This window comes from Ammospiza nelsoni, chromosome Z, assembly GCF_027579445.1.
Source record: "Ammospiza nelsoni isolate bAmmNel1 chromosome Z, bAmmNel1.pri, whole genome shotgun sequence".
Classification (NCBI taxonomy): domain Eukaryota; kingdom Metazoa; phylum Chordata; class Aves; order Passeriformes; family Passerellidae; genus Ammospiza; species Ammospiza nelsoni.
Window position 1 is genome coordinate 44,181,866 of NC_080669.1, and position 18,205 is coordinate 44,200,070.

The 18,205-nt window shown below is 36.6% G+C and overlaps 1 protein-coding gene across 1 annotated transcript in view; it reads right to left on the reverse strand.

Moving 5' to 3' along the window:
* The window catches only part of MRPS27 (mitochondrial ribosomal protein S27), a 42,843-nt gene that overhangs the window by 23,143 nt on the left and 1,495 nt on the right, over window positions 1-18,205 (reverse strand). Inside the window, exons 2-4 of the mRNA XM_059492398.1 lie at window positions 17,649-17,726; window positions 12,036-12,106; window positions 10,035-10,093 (exon numbers count right to left, since the gene is read on the reverse strand). Of these exons, the coding sequence (XP_059348381.1) occupies window positions 10,035-10,093; window positions 12,036-12,106; window positions 17,649-17,726 (208 nt within the window). The remainder of the gene's footprint in view (window positions 1-10,034; window positions 10,094-12,035; window positions 12,107-17,648; window positions 17,727-18,205) is intronic.

The following is an 18,205-nucleotide window of genomic DNA, read 5'->3' on the forward strand; positions in this document are numbered from 1 at the left end:
GGCAGCTGAAAAGCCTGGGGACATTCTCCTTCAGGGACAGGGACACATAAGGATTTAAGAAAACAGGTAAGAGGATAAAATCAGCCAACAAGAAAGGCTCAGACTTCTATCTAAGCTTTTTGCAAACCCATACTGTTCTTCCATCCCACAATGCCCTCCACAAAAAAACACAAAAGAAAGGTAAGGAAGGGACTACTCAGTGATTAGTAAACCTAGTTAGGAACCAAAGATTTATTAAGTAAATCTCAGAAAGAGGTAACAGGAACTATGGCAGAAGGAACAGTTGCAGGTAGCTCAGCAGAGCACTTGGTAGAGAGAAGCACAGAAAACGCAACTGGACTCATTCCAGCAGACAACATAGATACGTTATTTGGAGCATGCAGCTCCAAAATGCCCACTATTAAAGCAGTATTTAAACAACAAAAAGAAAATCCCAACTAACCAAGCAAACAGCCAACCAAGCAACCAACATAGCAACCAACCAACAAAAAAGTAAGTATCCTGAATGACTGTTTGAGTAATTTTTTTTTCATTTTGCCACTGAGCATCTTATAGTCAGAAATTTGCACCTTAACTTTTCTGTAAACAATAAGAGTAATAACGATGACCTTTGCTTATCTACTGATTCAATACTCCTCTATTCAATTACAGCAAAGCACTGTTTTGTGGATCTGTCTGCAATCAAGCTTCTGCCCTTAGGGAGAACATTTTTTCACAGGCATCAAATGTATATGCAGAAATAAGCAGATATACAAGCTGAATAAATGTACCATCTTATTTTAATTTTTGTTCTGCACTCTAATCTGTCTGGACATTTCTAAAGATGGAAATATTTAGAAAAAACGGAGCCATTGGAATAGAGTAACATTATTGACTTTTCAAATTTTTTTAACTGGGGCAAAAAAAATCTACAGTCTGTTGGATATAATCGCATAATTTTCTACATGTCTCGATAACTAAATGCTGACACAACACTTTCAGTCCTACAAAAGCATAAACATCTTTTTTTTAATAAAAAGGCAGCTACTTGAAAATTAACATGCCAAATCATTTGCAAGCTAAAGAAAGATGCATGCTAATATAAGTCTACCTCCTCCCCATCATAATAATTTTCATTATTGGTTATAAAACCGTTTTATCTAAAATGGAGTGTAAGAGAACAAAGCAGGTCTATAACTGTGGTGATTACTCCACCTCTTAACATGGTCATCTTAAATGTTCTTAATGTTCTTTCCATTTCCAAAGAGTTTCACCTTGTGGAACTCATATCACACCAGCTATCTGTTACTATATACAATGCAGCAATGTGCATCAAAACCACAGATAGTCTGAGCACAATAGATTATACTGGATCCACTCTGCTGTATCACATTACTAAGCTGAACATCTTCACTGTTACCAACAAAGCACAGAACACTTTTCTTGACTATCATGTCCAGTTAGATGGTATAGCTCCTTTTTTATGTGCTTGACCAGATCATAGTCATCTTAAAAGCCTGTAAAATAAACCAAGATTTTATGAAAAAATTATTTTAAACGAAGATCATATGGACTGTTCATTACATATAGTAAAATGAAGGGATGTCCTCACTGAAATACTGCATAGCTTTGTATTTCATACGTGGGCTGAGGTGTGACAGGAAAAAAAATATCTTAATGCCTTTGTCCGTCTCTCCATCAGTCTAGTCTATAAACTAGCACATGATGTGCCATCATTCAAACATACTGACAGTTTTCTTAACAAGTGTGGTGCAGAATAGGAATTCTCAGGCAGTGGAATGTTAGAGATGCTTTGGTCCCAGGCCTGCTCCCACACAACCTGCAAAAGCATGGTACAAAACTGCCACCACGGTACAAAACCAAAAATGTCATGAAACTACTTGTATAGGACTTACTAGCACTCACATTAGTCTCCTGAAAAAATGTTTCCTCAAACATTGTAAAGAAAAAAAATGTATAGAAAACTGTCAGACAGACAGACATCCTTTTCCATGTTAAACTACCATGTGATATGCCCTGGAGTGTTTAAAAACATTTCAAATTCTTAGTGATGTCCAGTCCCACTTTCTTCTAAGACTTCCTTTAGTTACAAGTCAGAGAAAACAATCATAAGAAAAAATACAAAGTAAATCCTGGTAAGGGGGTAAACTTAACACATATACGTTTAACCCAAGATGTATTTTCAACCCAACAACTGCGACAAGCTATGCAACTCCTATTTTCCAGACTGAGTACATTTGAAAGCCGGCACTATTTACTGCATATCTTCACTCTCCAGCTCCTAACTTATTTTTTTTCCATAATAATATTAGTACAATATAGGCTTTAAATACTCATCCTGTTCTTAAAAATCAATTTTCAATAAAACTATTTTTCTCATCAGAAGCTCATCCACAGCTGCTTGCTGAGTCCATTTAAGCCAGGAACACCCTGATTCACCCCTTGGAAAACCGCCTTTAACGGCAATAAAATAACATCTCAACTTAGCTCAAAAACTACCTTTATTCTTTCTTTTACTACTGATTACAGTAGAAGAATCCTGATCACTGACATTCCTAAGACATTTTCTGCCTGGAAGCCTTTTGACTTTGTACTTGGCCCTCTATTTATGACATTTAAACTGTTCAGCATCTTGAGTATGCTGGTTGCACAAGTAGCACAAAATCCTGAATTTCCCAAAGTATACAATAAACACTCTCCCATTTTTAGCCTATTTTATTATTTCATATGGGCTATGTAAGAAAAGACGAAGGTAAAATGGCCTAATATTTTAATTTGAACAGCTACCCCATAACCCAGTGCTATTCAGTACTACAATTCTGTAAATTAAAGCTAACCAGAAAATCAACAGAATTCCTATTTAAAAAAAAAAAAAAAAAAAACGTTTGCACGCCCCAAAAATAAAAATCTGTATTAAAGGCACTTGTTTCCCCAAGAAACCTATATTGTACAGCTAGGCTTTACAAGCAGCATAACATGAACTTGAGAAGGTTACTAGTTAAGCAACTGAAAACAGAACTTTTAATAACTATTGCCCCTTCTACAGCTGCAGACATAATATACTCTCCACTCTTCTATGTTATGCTTAGTTTAGCTCAAAAATTAGTATGTGACTCAAAATAGCAAGAATGCACGCTTATCACATCTAAGTTGAAACAGGAATAAAAACTAGCACCTACAAATACAAAAATCCTGACATACTGAGGATCTTATTTCACCAAATAAAAATAAGATTTCCTAAATTGGTACGTTTTAAATAGAAAACATTTTCTAAATGCTTTCCATGTTGCATTTAATATAATTAATATTTACATACTCATTAAAATTTGAACATTTGCAGAAAAGCAATACTTTCATTTAATGTTCTTTCTCAAAGGCAGCTGTCCACATCAGGAAAAATAGCATTCTGGTAAACATTTACCTCTTCTTTAAAAAAAGAAAATCAAATGTATAAAACAGAGCTGTAAATAAATACCTCTAAACCATGGAAGTATCTACAGAAGACTGTCTCTTTACTCAGTAAGAAAATGGTTCTAAATTGAGTACTATCCTTCCAAAGAAATTAAACTGGTTTGAAGAACTCGTTTTCTGCTGCCAGAAAATAGCAATAAGCCTTTCTTTAAAAGGTAGTTTAAATTATAAACATGAAGCATTATTAAATATTTTATCTGAATTAAGGTTTCTTGCTTGCTGATTTAAACTAAGACCAAGTCAACAATCAAAATAATTCTAATTGTAATCAACCTATCAGCAATAAGACAGCTCTACAGGTCTGCAGCATGTCAAGATTACTCCATATTAAGCTGACAGTAACAAGTAGTTCATAGTTATTTTTTCCACCACATTTATTTTGATCCAAAAAGGAAATACTTGCACCACACAGAAGAGTGATTTAGGTTGATGGATAGAATAATCATAAAGTTAACAGTTCCTATGGAAGGGACCATGACAACTCTGCTAATGGTAGTAAGCCTAAAAAAAATTTATGGGTTTATACTGGTAGCTGCCACTTTCAACATAACTGAAAGAGAAAAGATTGCTGTACTGTTTCATACAGTTTAGGAAAGCTAAAGGACAAGGACCTCTGTAAAACCATTAACTTTTTTATTTTTTTCTGTTCACATGGGACTGGAGACTGGCTTTGACTGCTGTAGCTGCTCAGGGGCTGTATAGAACCAGGAATTCCTTGCAGGCGAAGCCAGATAGAGTTAATTCTCTAGCATATCTTTATAATTATTAGTCATATTAGTCATTAACTAAAGCTAGCAAAGGTCCAAATCTTTGCTTGTACTTGTTTTAAATTCTGAATCTTATAAAAGGTTTTAGTCCATCCTGTCCATTTGTGTTCATCTGAATGGCTCACTCTCTACATTCCCGGCTACATTCAATCTCTGTCTGGACTTTCAGTATTTCTAAAACATAATGCAAGATCTGCCTCGAGACAGACTTTTTGCTGATGCAGCGGTTTACTTAACAACTTCTGGAATGCCACTGGACACAGCAAAACTGACCTTTAAGGAGGAGCATGGGTCAAACTCTGAGACAAAACTGCCCTTTCTCCTTCAATATATGAATGCAACAGTTGAGATCTCATCACATTGTACTTTAGACTATTTCCCATAGAAGCTACTAGGCAAAAAGCTCTGAGGTGTTGGCAAGAAAGATGCCAGGTAAAAGATACGGAAATCTGCTACACCCTTTTCTTCCTAGAATTGTAATGAAAGCCTGTCTTCCAATATTAAATGAAAAACATATCCACATGGAGGTGTGGACAAAGCAATTTCTGTCAATTTCTGAATTTGGCTTCATCTATCTATTGACTCTAGAAATATTGCGGATGATGAGGAGGAGAGATTACCCCCAACACTGATACTGCAATCTGTTTGTAGAAGAATCGTTCTTTTCCTCTTGTTTTAAATATAAAGCTTTTAAAATCCAAATGCTTATCCTTCTAGCATTGGCAACATACAACTAAAAAATTAGTGCTGATGAAAAGCCTTCCAACTTTTTGTGCTTTTATATGCAGTGCCCAGAAAATTCTTTAGCAGTTTCTGCAACGTTTAAAGAAAACTATATACAAAAGGACAAATGAACTATGAAAAGCAGATGACTGAAAGGGCATGTATTACAGGAAAAGAGCCTTCTGAATGCTCTTCAATATGCTCGTCAATGTTTTATCTTTAATGACGGTTCTCCTGCACTTCAAAGCATGCTACACTGAGCACACTGAAATTTGATGTTGTTACAGGATAAGGCTTGCTGAAATTTGGCTCTGGGTTCTGAAATGTAGTTACTAATGTTTTTTTCCAAAGATTCCAACAGTTTAGACTGTGACAAACCACGGGCAGATGAAGACAACAGAGAAAGTGAAAGATGAGAGGGAGAGTAAGAACGTGTGCCCCTCTGTGCAGAAATGAGTGAATGCTGGAGCCTCAGCACAGTGGAGTCCCTACAGCCAGAACAGCTACATATGACAGCACTGGCTTGGATAGTGACCAATATTTCTTCACATAAAGCAGCATCACACACTGGCAACCATAGCAGAACAGCAGTAAACACTGGTATTTCTGTCATTCACATGAAAAGAATGAAATATTCTAATGAGGTATATATCTCTGGTGTTTCCCTTCCTTGTGCCTCCCTACCTTCTGAAAAGCTGCCCAAATCTTTTGCAAATTAACTTATTTTAAAGCACTCAGCCTAGGCAGGTGTCCAAACTGGTAAAACATACCATGCCAACAAAATGTGCCAGCAAATTGTATTTTTCTCTTCAGATGCTTCCACCACTTCTCAATATCATTTAAAAATATAACTACTGCATAACTTGAATAGCAGGCAGCTATTTCTGACTCATTTATTTTTATACCTTTTTTTAACCCATATACTTTTCTGGAGACATTGAAAACCAAGATTGGATCAGTTATTTCACCTACAGCCTTAAGAGACTGAAAACACCTCAAAGGAAGAATTAAGTAAGTTGCAGGACTCTGTTTGTATCTCCTGTTTGTGCTGGAACAGGTAATGGTATTCATTACGTACTGTAGATTTCTACACAGAAATGAAGTACCATGCTAGTAAGAATGAATGTCACACAAATATCATTCAGGAATACATTTTTCTTGGTACACTGTGAAAATTTATTATAAACAATACTTTAGAGTAACAACATTTTCAGACACTAAGCTGCTTGACTAGTATGAAAGTAAAAGTGCAACTTCTGCACCCACAGAACAGACATTCAAATAATAGAGAGTGCAGGTGAAACTCACTTTGCATGTAATGTTGCCTTGAGCAGTAACACACAGGTATTATTAGGAAAAAGCACAATTTCATGTGGAGAGATATCAGAGCCCCAAAATTATTTCAAGGCTGAAATCAGGCCTCAAAACTGCAACTTACTACCATCCAAACTAAACAATTCTATGATTCTATTAAAGATAGTACATCTACGGATGTGGGAGAATAACTTCTAATCATTTGCTATTGTCTCATTTTGTGATTATAATCAGGTATGGACCCCAAGTAATAAATCCTGAAGTCTGCAGAAACAGCTGTGTTTTCAAAAAAAAAGTTACCAATAACAGAAAGATAATAAAAAAAATCTAGGCAGATTGTGCAAGAATTTGTAGAGCACATGCACATACAAAAACATTCTCCAGACATTCTGTATACTTTTTTCTACATGGTGGGTCATGGGTTTAATGCAATTAAAAATTCTCTTGAGGGGTCTCAACATAAGAAAAACTTCACCCATTCTTTTCACACACATTGAAAAATCTTTGTTGGCATAAAACCTACATACAAAATCAGCAGTCACCTCATCAGCAACCCCCTCTTCATTATGCTAATGTTTCAATCATAAGAAAAACACCCTGATGTGTGAAATAGTGACATCTCAGTGAGACAGGACAAAGTACAGCGAACTGCAGATCTTTGATCTGGCTGAAAGTGCTCTGCATTCTGATGAGAATTTTTGCTGGGATCCTAGGAGATGAAAGGATTTTAAAGCCTGACAGTTAACAGAAGGGGGGAGGTATTCAGAAGAGAACAAAAAGAGGAGCACTGAAAGCAGATGACATCATGCCTCAAACTGGCCTTTACCATCTTACTGACATGTTCCACAATAGCACTTTCCACACAGCTATTCCTGAGCTCAAGATCCTCTATGGAGACAGTATGGCTGGAGATCCTATGCTTTAAAAGGACAGAAAATAGAAATAGGTCTAAATATAACACATACATTTTATTTTGGGATCCTAAATGCCTTATGATAATGGTCCAGAATACTACTTTTTGAAACTACGTTCTGCCTCATATTACAGATGGAATGTCTCCAGCCCACAAAGCTAACAATTACAAGATCTGTCACTCCCATCTCCAGGAAAATCCCATGCTTCAAGCATGGAAATGCCATTATTTCCCTCTGATTCTTCCCACAGGCACTTTGCCTTTTGTACCAGGAACATCTTCCAACCTTGCAGGGGCCCTGGAACTGATTATCTTTCCCCTCAGGTTCCCAGAGGCTCCAAACACTAGGGAGAGGTAGCAAATTTCCCTCTTTATACTCTACAAGCAGCTAAGAGTAAAACCACAGGACTTTGGGAGCATTCTGTTTATGTTCAGTCAAATGCACACACAGTCAACTTACCATGTACAGGCCATGTACACAACAGTTGTTTTTGCAATAGACTTCTATACCTCAGAAGACATAAAATGTAAAAAAAAGACACAAAACCAGTTTTTCTCTGATACTGCTTTTCTCCTGTTCAGAAGTTTCCTCTATTTAAATATAAGAAAAATTGTACTTGGAATTTTCTCATTAAGTCAGAAAAAGAGAGATTTCCTGTCAAAGCTTCTCTGCTTCTTAACTTTCCCTCCCTACACCCCTCATTTATGTTTCATGGTGTGGACATTTACATGGGACATTTTTGTGTGTCAAACATCCTCACAGCTGCAAAGACCTATCTTTATAAAAATGCCATTCATTTTACTTCCAGCCTAAGTGCAAATTGTAAAGACCAAAGTGTCATGCAAATACCTATATCTCCTATACCCTAAAGCTAGAATGCATATTTTCACATGACAGAGAAAATGCTGTTATAATTAGGATTTTTACATGCTGTTTCACTACCTGAATACACATCCATTTTGAGAATAGTTTGGAATGAAGTCTCCTTGAAAACAGATACTAATACCGCCAAAAGACAGCATTTTGCAACACCAAAACAAAGCACCATCACAGGGACACAAAGAAGAAAAATTTCAGCCAGAGCATGTCCGACAAGCCATGTGACACATCAATACTTTTCTAGTCTCCCCATATGGATGACTAAAATCTATATCAATGGCACATTATTATATTTGATATGCACACAACTGTACTCTCACCAGCCATAGTGGAATTCCATCTTAGGAAAACTGTAAAAAACCATGATTGCTTTTGAACTGTAACTCTCTCTACTAGAAGGTGTTCTTAAGGATAGAAATCCTGTGTTATAACCCAAGGTACTAACCAAGCATACATTAAGACTAAGAAGGTTATTTACTTGTTAGAGATTCCCATAATATTCTCTCCCTATTACTATGGATCATTTTTTATGCTCCTAAGTTTTTGTGACTCTTTCTGAACTCCTTTTCTCAAGAAGAAAGAATCTGTAAGATACATTACAAACACCTTACTGTCTGGATTTTATCTGTGCGATTTTGAGACTTAGCTATTAAAACTACCCCACTTTCCTTTGTATGTTAGGGAAGTCAAAGGTCTCTTGAAATCCCTGACCCTAGAGGGCCTGACTCCATCAGAGAGAAAGTAAGGACATGTGGCATAATACAACACATTCAAGAATGCTACTAAAAGGTGCTAGAGGGCTCTCATTAAACTGGCTTTACCTTCTTCTGTTTTTATCTCTGCTGTTGCAAGATGGAAAACTGACTTCTGTCTACAGATTCTGATAAGACCAGTGAAATGTTGATCAAAAGGAATGATAATGCCACTAACCTGCCCTCTGTGAGTGAGTCTTCTTCCTACTTTTATTTTTAACCTACAGGATACTGCTAGTATTGACCTATTTCTATTGTTTCCATATTGAAGTTCCGAGGTTCAGATACCATCCCAGTAGTAACACAGAATCAGTCTAATGCAGTCACATACTTAAAACAGTGCATACACTTAAACCAGCTATCCAGAAAACACCTTAACTAAAAAAACCCAGTCACTATTTATAAATAACAACCTGGCATTATTTGTAAGGATGTTCTCTCATGCGCTTTGACAGGATGTGTTACTTTTTCCATCAAAAAACTTAGTTCTCAAAATGTGTGTGCAACTGTCTTAAAATTTATTCTAGTGATCAGCAATAATTGCTACTCTCTCATAGTCAATATTGAGAGGTATTGACTTGAAGTAAACAAGCATTCAACCTGACACTACCAGAAAACGTGTACACTTCAATCAACACAAAAATAGTAGGCAAAAGATGTAACAACCCATGCACAGAGTGAACTACACAGCTCTACTGGGAAACATACAAGTACTAAGGGGACAATATATTTCGTCCACCTTTGACTTGACTTGACAGTATGCCCATTTTCATTCTTCTGTGTTCTAAGGAAAAAAGCTTCCTTGAGTCCTACACTTAAACATCCAAATACCATGCAGCCAATTCAGATAAATAATGATTCAGAGAACAAAAATAAAGTATTGAAAGGAAAAGCTGTGAACAAACATGACTATTTATATTTTCAGCATCTCTAACATAAACCAAAGCTGCAGGTTGCATTAGCTGCTCGCTCAGTATCTCAGATTAACATGCTTGACAGGAGACAATGCCAGAGGTCCACAGAAGGGCAGCCATAACCACGCAGAAATTGGCAAGAAAGCCCTTGGCTGTGAATTGTAAGACAAGTAGATGCCACACTTTGCAAGAGAGAAATCAAAAACCAAGGAGCTGGAAAGGGTCAGTCTTCAAAGGACAATACTTCATGGTATTTACTCTTATGGCTCAAAGTTTGTGTTGAGGGGAAATGATGCTTACTTGTAAAGGTAGTATTCAGCCTGATCCACTTCTTCTCGTGAAGAAATGTTGTCCACAAACTGATTAAAAAATAAGAAATACAAGCTTAAAAAAGGAGCACTCACATGAAACATATTAGAAGAAAATAACAAATAACAAAATACACTTGTTTGGCACATTTACCTACCTGACAGTACTGGAATTCTTCATATCTCTGCTCACTCCTAATTCTGGTTTCTTCTAGACTGCTAAAACTCAAATCTTTTTAAACTGAGAACTCCGTTCTTTAATTCTGAGAAACTTTTTTTATGCTTGAAAAAAAAGCTTTTAAAGTATAAAGCATGCTTTATACTTTAATCTTGAAAGCCATCTGAGGATTAAACACCTATAGCTCAGTACCCTGTATTTTTGCTGTTCCTTTAAATCTTTGCTCTTTAAACATACTCTTTATTTAAGCATATATTCACTTCCTCACATTTTTGCCACAATTTTGATTCAGTTTTGACTTGACACATTGCTTTCTCAAAAAACCAATATTTTACCTATAGTTTGCCTGTTGTGCCTACTCATGGTATATATTGTGAAGCACAGGGACAGCAAAATTTTGTATTTCACTATACTTATGAACAATGGTAAGAAAAAAAATCACCATGCTGTACTGCACAATCGTCCTCTCATTTACAATCCTGTCTTCTTAGAGAACTCCCAGTGCTATCAATTACTTCAATACAAGCCAAGTTTTCAACCAGATTTATCTTGTGGTAACAGTGAATCCTGTTTTCCTGTACATTTTACTAACATAAAGGTGCTGGAACACTACAGCACCGTAATAATATAATACCTTTAGTTCAGAATAAACAAATATGTTCTCAAGGCCAGTACTTCTCTTTACCCTAAGCCTAATCTAAAAATAATTCAGCTGACTGGTATTTGGTCTCCCATTCCTTCATTCTCTTTGCATGCTGTATACACAGAGATCTCATCTTCTGAGCATGGCAATAGCATGCCTGTGTACTTTACCTACATTCCAGAAAATATGAATCTGATGTTAGCTTCAGGTATTGGAAAGTGGGGCTGTTTGACAATCTGAAAATGCCATTTCTCCAGGGAGGTGAGCCCAAAGCAGGAAAGGATTAAATCTGATTCATAAAAAGGAGAGGAACACCTACTTCCCTCGTGGACACTATCTCAGAAGCAATGGTCAAGAATGCTTGATTTGTGTAAATGCTTGCTCTTGCAACTGAACAAATCATTCTGTGACTCCTCAGTTAGTGATGCAAATTATTCTAATTAGTGGTATTACTGAGATAACTCAGCTTCTCTAGGTAATTTTGAAGACTGAAATCAGTTTGTTGTTTTGGCTTTTAAACAAACAACTTATTTATTCTTCTTCTTCTTTACAAACAATCATTTATTTACACAGGGAATTTAAAAAAAACACATCTCTACTTTTCCTCCCCTTTTCCAGATTAACCTGTCCAGAGGATGAAACTGGTTATTCTTCCCAGTAAAAATAACAGCTTTGCTTAACCCATGTCAGCATTTGCTCTGCCTCAGTCTGCTGCAGTGAAAGAAAGCTATAAAAGCAAAATATGTCCACCTCCACCTCACTCTAAAGGAAGCCTGGAACTGGAAGAAGACAGACAGTGCAGTGTACTAATTCAATTCATTCCCTTAGCAGCCTGGGCTCTTATGCACTGCCTGAGGAGGTTTTAAAGCTCTCACAAAGAAACCACAGGAAGGCAGGAAACACATATTACAGAAATACACAACCCAATAACAGCGAGGCCAAATTTTACTGAGGAAAAAATCTGTTTTGAAGATCCTATGATCTGCGTACTAACTAATGAGTACCAAGTATCAATAAAACAGCTTTATACAGCAATTTAATAGTATAACAAGACATTTATGATCCTGGAACTCCTAACAGAAGTGGTATCATTTATCACCTCTCAGCTCACTTCACTACACAAGCATTCCGCAGTACTTCTACCAGTTTAAGATTGGGATTTATTTCCTTACCCGGGCTACTGTCAAAGAGCTGACAGGCAGTTTTCTTTCATAGGTTCTGTCCATTAAGTGGGCTAAGTCAGCTGGAGAAAGCAGAAAAAGTATGTGTTTAATCAACTGGCATAACAGGAAAATCTGCAAAGTCATCATATAACCTAGAATACAATATATGTCCATGAAATCAAATTCCATGTTCTTAACATTTCCATTTTAAAACTGTATGGAAATAGTACTTTCAAATATTGTTGAACACTTTAACAGAAAATAATGCATGAGAAAATTCTCAACATGATGATCCTATCTTTCTAGAAAAAAAAAGGGTAAAAGAACCTACTCCAAATTGGTATAACTAATATAAGTCACCTAAAACAAAAAAATTAGCAGGTGTCCTTAAAATTCCCACATGCTTTCAAGCCTAGCATATGCTGGACAGTGCTTTAGGCATGGATTTTTATTTTACCGTAAAACAATGAGACACAGAAACATGTAGTACCATATTGATAAACCTTACAGTCACAAAGAGCAATCCAAAGAAATCCTGTCAATCAAATGGGGCACTGCGCCAGTAACTAAGTAGCTTTACAGCATTCTTCTTCAGCAGTCATATAACAGTATTCATCTGACCATGCAGGAACTTAACTTCTGACTGTCAAACAGGCAGCCAGCCATTGCACTTAATGAATTAATTGGAAGCTAAATTAATTTAATTTGGAGTTTTAGCTTTGTACTGTTCCTGAAAAATAAAGGTTATTCAGAAAGAGTAAGCTGCTCAACATATGCCTAATGTCATCTGTTTGACCATGAACTGACAATATCAAATCTATAAGCTTTAGAGACTTCAACCATGCTCTTTCTTGCTATTCTCCTCCATCCTGAGGACCAGAAATCTAACACATTCCCTCTGCAACATTTGGAACTTGCTTCCTCCTTTGCAACTGTTACTCAGTGAGTCACTCCTTTGACACTTCTCAGTAAAGCCCACTGGCCATCCTTGGCCAGCTGATCGGCTGGTTCGTTTTACAATTAATTTTCTGAAAAGGTCAATCTGCTTCCACACCTCCCATGTGTGAGAGAGGCAGAAATCACAGCACTACATCAGAACAGACTAACCCTTCTACTCTTGCAAAATTGTCAGGGGCATAGCACTGCATCAGTAACATACTCTGTCTGAGAGATGCTGTCCACAAAACAAGTGATATCCCTATTTATTACTTTTAAAACACCTGTACCACAATGAACACTGGAGGGTACAGTTTTAACAGAACGAATGACATTCATTATAGGTAATCTGTCAAATTACAGCACATGGATGAAGTTTTCAGTAAAATGACAGAGCCATGACTTGGAATAAAACAATTGACTCCTAGTCTGTACAACGCTGTTGTCTGCCACATAGCAGTATTCCTTGTTTACTTAACAGCTTTTCTCCTGAACAGTTCTTCAAAACACAAAATGAGCATTTATCTTCTGGCTGAGGAAAGGCAAATTTACCATGACCATGAAAGCAAAGAGAAATTTGTGACAAAGTTAGTAAGGCCAGTATCAGCTTCTACAAAAGACAGCACCAAGACGCTAAAGTGATGTGGGCTATCAAGGCCATGTTACACAAGATATCCACTAAAAAAAAAATGCAATTTGTTTAATGGTAAAGAAATTTATATGGGAATATCTTTACAGGAAGTGTGTGTAAGTGCCTTTGACTCTGTATTACCCATCTCTCCAGAAGTCACAAAGGTCATGATGAAGCACATGGGTAAAGGCACAGGGAGCATTCCCAATAGTGCTAGAATTTAGAGAGAAGGGATGCTGTGACCAACTCAGCTTATCCAGGTCAAAGCACCAGGTAGGTCCTTGCCTAAAAGAAGTCAACTGTCATTCACCATTCTTAATCTCCATTTTGAGACAGCTGGAAAGAAACGTTTGCTTCAAAATCTGCTATCTTTGATGATACTGAAATGTGGACCTGAGACTCAAGAGTTCATTTATCTATTCCACAACTCTTTTTGTTATGCATACCCTCCCAAAGCTAGAAGGTGATCTCTATGACCACTCTGGGTCACACAAGCCCTGAGCTGAGCATTTCTTTTGTCTAGGTGCTCATGAAGATAAAGAGCCTGCTCTAGAAAACACTGACTACTTTAGCAGAATATAAACCAAATAAATACAATGCCATGAATACAAGATCACAACACTGTTAGCCATTATACAACAGCATCCTCTGAGAGATTTCACACATAGAATTTTAATGGCTGACCTTTACTGCTGCCTACAAAGCTGAAACTCTCCATCAGATTCACAGTATGGAAAGCACTTACCTATGAACTCCATATAAACATTAAACACTTATCTATCATCTCCAGTGTAAGAGTTGCAACAAATGGGCTGATTAAATCTAAAACAATAGCAGACAAATGAAGATAATGGAAAATTTAGCTTTGTTTGCAGACAAGTTGCGGTTTCTGCAGTAGTATTATTACAGGAATTAATTGCAATGAGTAATTATTTCCTAGCTTGTTTTCTCTGAGGAACATCTAAAACCAGACTTTTTTCCTCAAATTCATAATTTGAAATAATTCAGCCACCTTTTGTAAATCAAGTTTGCTCCTTAAGTTGCTATTCAATAATCAAGATTGAAGTTTCTTCTTAAATCATCCTGACAGCAGTACTAGAATGCAAGAATGTGAATGCCCAAGTCTCCTAGCATTGCTGACAATAAAACCTGAGTGCTTACACTGTCTATAAACCAAGCCAATATTTTAATGGCCAAATCAGAATCCTATGCACATTTTAACAGACGCATACTGCAAATGCTTTTGTCTGGCTCATCAAAAAAACCACTAGTCTATACAAGCTCTCATATATGCATCCTAAAAGTACATTTCTACAAGATTAACTCCATAAATTTAGTTTCTCTAAAACTATATTACTGCATATTCAAGAATTAATGAAACAAACCATAAATGTAACATTAGGTCACTTAATTTCAGGCCGTGACTTCATAAAGGTCTCTATAACACTGGTATATGAGACATCATGTTCACTTTTATTTTCATTTGTCCATAGAAACTTAATATCTTGTTGCCTGCAACAGGGTGGTTGAGGACAATGACTCAGAAAATACTGACCCTCACATTCCAAGTCAGTGGTTATGACTTCTAATACTAGTTTGGTGGCCTAGGAAATCATCATAGTTTCAGTTTGATTCACAGTGTGTACCTATCCACAGAATGTAGCCAAATCAAAAAGCAGCACATTATCAATATGGAAAACATCTGGTTACCATGTAAGGTCACTTCTATTCCACTTATGCCCTTGTATTCTTAGAAGTGGTTCACTCAAGACAGTGGTCTGATCCAGAGGTGGGAAATGATGATAAAACTGAGATGCAAAGTTTACCTGTCCTGGGAGTGATGGGCAGAGGTAATACCTTAACTCACAGGCTAACACTGGTGCTATAAAGAAAGCCTTGTTTTATTTTAAAGACTCAACTAAAATATAAAGGCAAGCACTTTGCCTTACAAATTTATTTGTTCCACATTTATCTTTATTTTCACATAACTGGAAAGAACAACAGCTTTGTACTGAACAAGGCTTTGAAGGGAAATTATTCATGTCTTTAAGGGCAGCACCGCCACCTGGTGTTGCAGATGAGCCAATTTAGGTCCTGTGAATCTTTCTAACAAAAAAATGAAATTTCCTACCTCACCTGCATTCTGCCATCCCCTGGGATTCTAATTTTCTTTGTACTTCAATTTTGTTAAATGGAATCCAAATTACTTCTAGGCAGCCATCTTCCTACCAACAAGCAATTTTCAAATTCCAAATTAACACATTTTCAATTCCTATCTTCTTGAACAAAAGCATTTTGGTACACAAAATATAGTCTTGCCCTTTCCCATACATTTTTCAACCATAAAGTTTGCAAAACTCATTCATACCTGGATTCTAAACTGAGGTTACAGTGAAGACAATAAAGCATGTCTTACATGGACACAGTAAATGAGTCTGTGTCTGGGATAGCACATCACTACAGCAGACAAATGGAACTGACTTGAAATAAAAAAATACTTCTTTTGCCCTTAAAAGTATCTTCACAACATAGTTTTGCATAACAACAGTTCTAAAACAACATCTGAAACACAGAAATAAAAGAGCATTTCCTCAACACAAGGAACTCACTCTAGCTATAATCACTAGTTAGTACAGGCGAGACTCTATGTACAACCAGACAATTGACAGCTACAGAGCTGACGTCTGCAGGGCTGTCTCCTCTCTGAAAATGCTAATACAGCTGACACCGTGCTAACTTGTTTTCTCTTTTCTGTGAACACAAAATGAAAATGCAAAGCAGTTCTTTGAAAATCATGGAATAGACATCTGCTCTGGCTCAAGACCATCAGCAGAAGAGCAGCAAGAACTGTGCCTGCCAAACAGACACAGAAGGTCTTGCCAGGCCTGGAGAAAGCCAAACATAGACTGTACCAGCACCAGCACAATGGTTTTTTTCTACAGTGGATTTCTACTGGCTATGACACTTGCCAAAATAAGAACTCATTTTCACCTGGAGGTCTGACTAGTTCAAATGCATTGCAGGGCACAAATCTGTGGCTCCAGCCCAAAATACATGGCATGAGCAGTCCTATTGACAGCAAAGTGCTACAAGGTATTAACAGTCTCTGCAGGATCCAAGCTACATACATAAGGACCCGCTGGCTGTTTCTCATCCATGTAGAGCCTAATTCCCACCTAAATGCTCATAGGCAAACAAAGGAAACAAATTAGTGCATATAAACCAGACTGATTATTTTGTCTGTCCTCCTGCCTGACAAAAGCCCCTGAATTTCAGCTGATGATTCTACTTACAGCGTCAAACTGTGTTGCAAATAACAACCACAGTTCAGGGGCCCAGTAATGAAAACAGACTATAAATTATGGAGTCTCCAAATGTATGGTACAAAACAAAAAAAAAAAAAAAAAATCCATCTTTAGCATGGAAAAATGCTTTACAAGATGCTTTGTCTTTAATGTAGTCACCAAAAAGACAGTGGAATGTCATTTCAAGTATAATCTAGACAAATAATTTAGCTATAAAATTTGCACAGCAGATCTCAGTACCATGTGTAGATACAGTTTAATATATAACTTCTTGAAAATAAGAAGTTTAGCTTCATTCCCCCCTCTTCCTAAAAGAAAATAATTTATAATTCAAGAAGAAACTGCAAAACCCTGAAGAAAATTTCCTCTTTAAAAAATGTCTTTAAATATGATTGTCCGGTAATACTTCTAGAATAGCTTTTTTTTCACACTGCAGTACTGTTAAAACAATGTCAATGAAGACATCAGTCAGAGACAGTCACACACTTTGGATTTTGTGAAAGAAAAAAAATAGCTAGTAGAAACTGAACATTAAGTAAACAGGCAAATTCTAACTTGTTTCTGTACTACGGCTTTGAATATATATGACAAATTTTTAAGACGTTGAGTGCTTTTTGATATAGAAGCTCAGAAGCATATTGTTTCATACTCTTTTTTATTTTGAAAGTCTTACAGATGCAAGGTAACCAAGAATGAGCTCAGGCTACAATTAATTTGACAAAGTGGAGACAAGAAACCAACTTTTCTCACCCAGGCTATGCTCCTCTTTTTTCCTCTTTTCCCATTTTGAGCTATCCACATAGGCTGAAGAAAGAAGAGATCTTCGACCTAATGAAGAGAGAAAACACTATGTAAGCTGGGTTGCTTACACAGCTCTACACAAACATTTTATTAGGTACCACCTTCTTTTGTCACATTTACTAAGTGGAATGCATTAACTGTCTTTACATCAGTAACTACTAATCTAACAATTCAGATTCTTTATATGTGAATCAACCATTACATTGTAATATTTAAAACTGAAAAGCTTTCCCCAAGAGTCTTTTTTTTAAGCATGAAACATGTATTTCCAAACCTAAACTCCGTATTCAAGAAAATAACAAATTTGTAAAGGTAGAAAAAACCCTCAACAATAAAAGCAACTTCTTTGTGCCACAGACCCTTTACATCAAATGCTAGCAATTAGCTAAATGTAGATTAAAAACATAAGCAAAAAGAAAAAAAAACCCACACAAACATGCTTTTCTGCTGTTGCTGAAGGCTATTTCAACCTACAAAGGCCTGTCTCACTGAAAATACTTTCATTT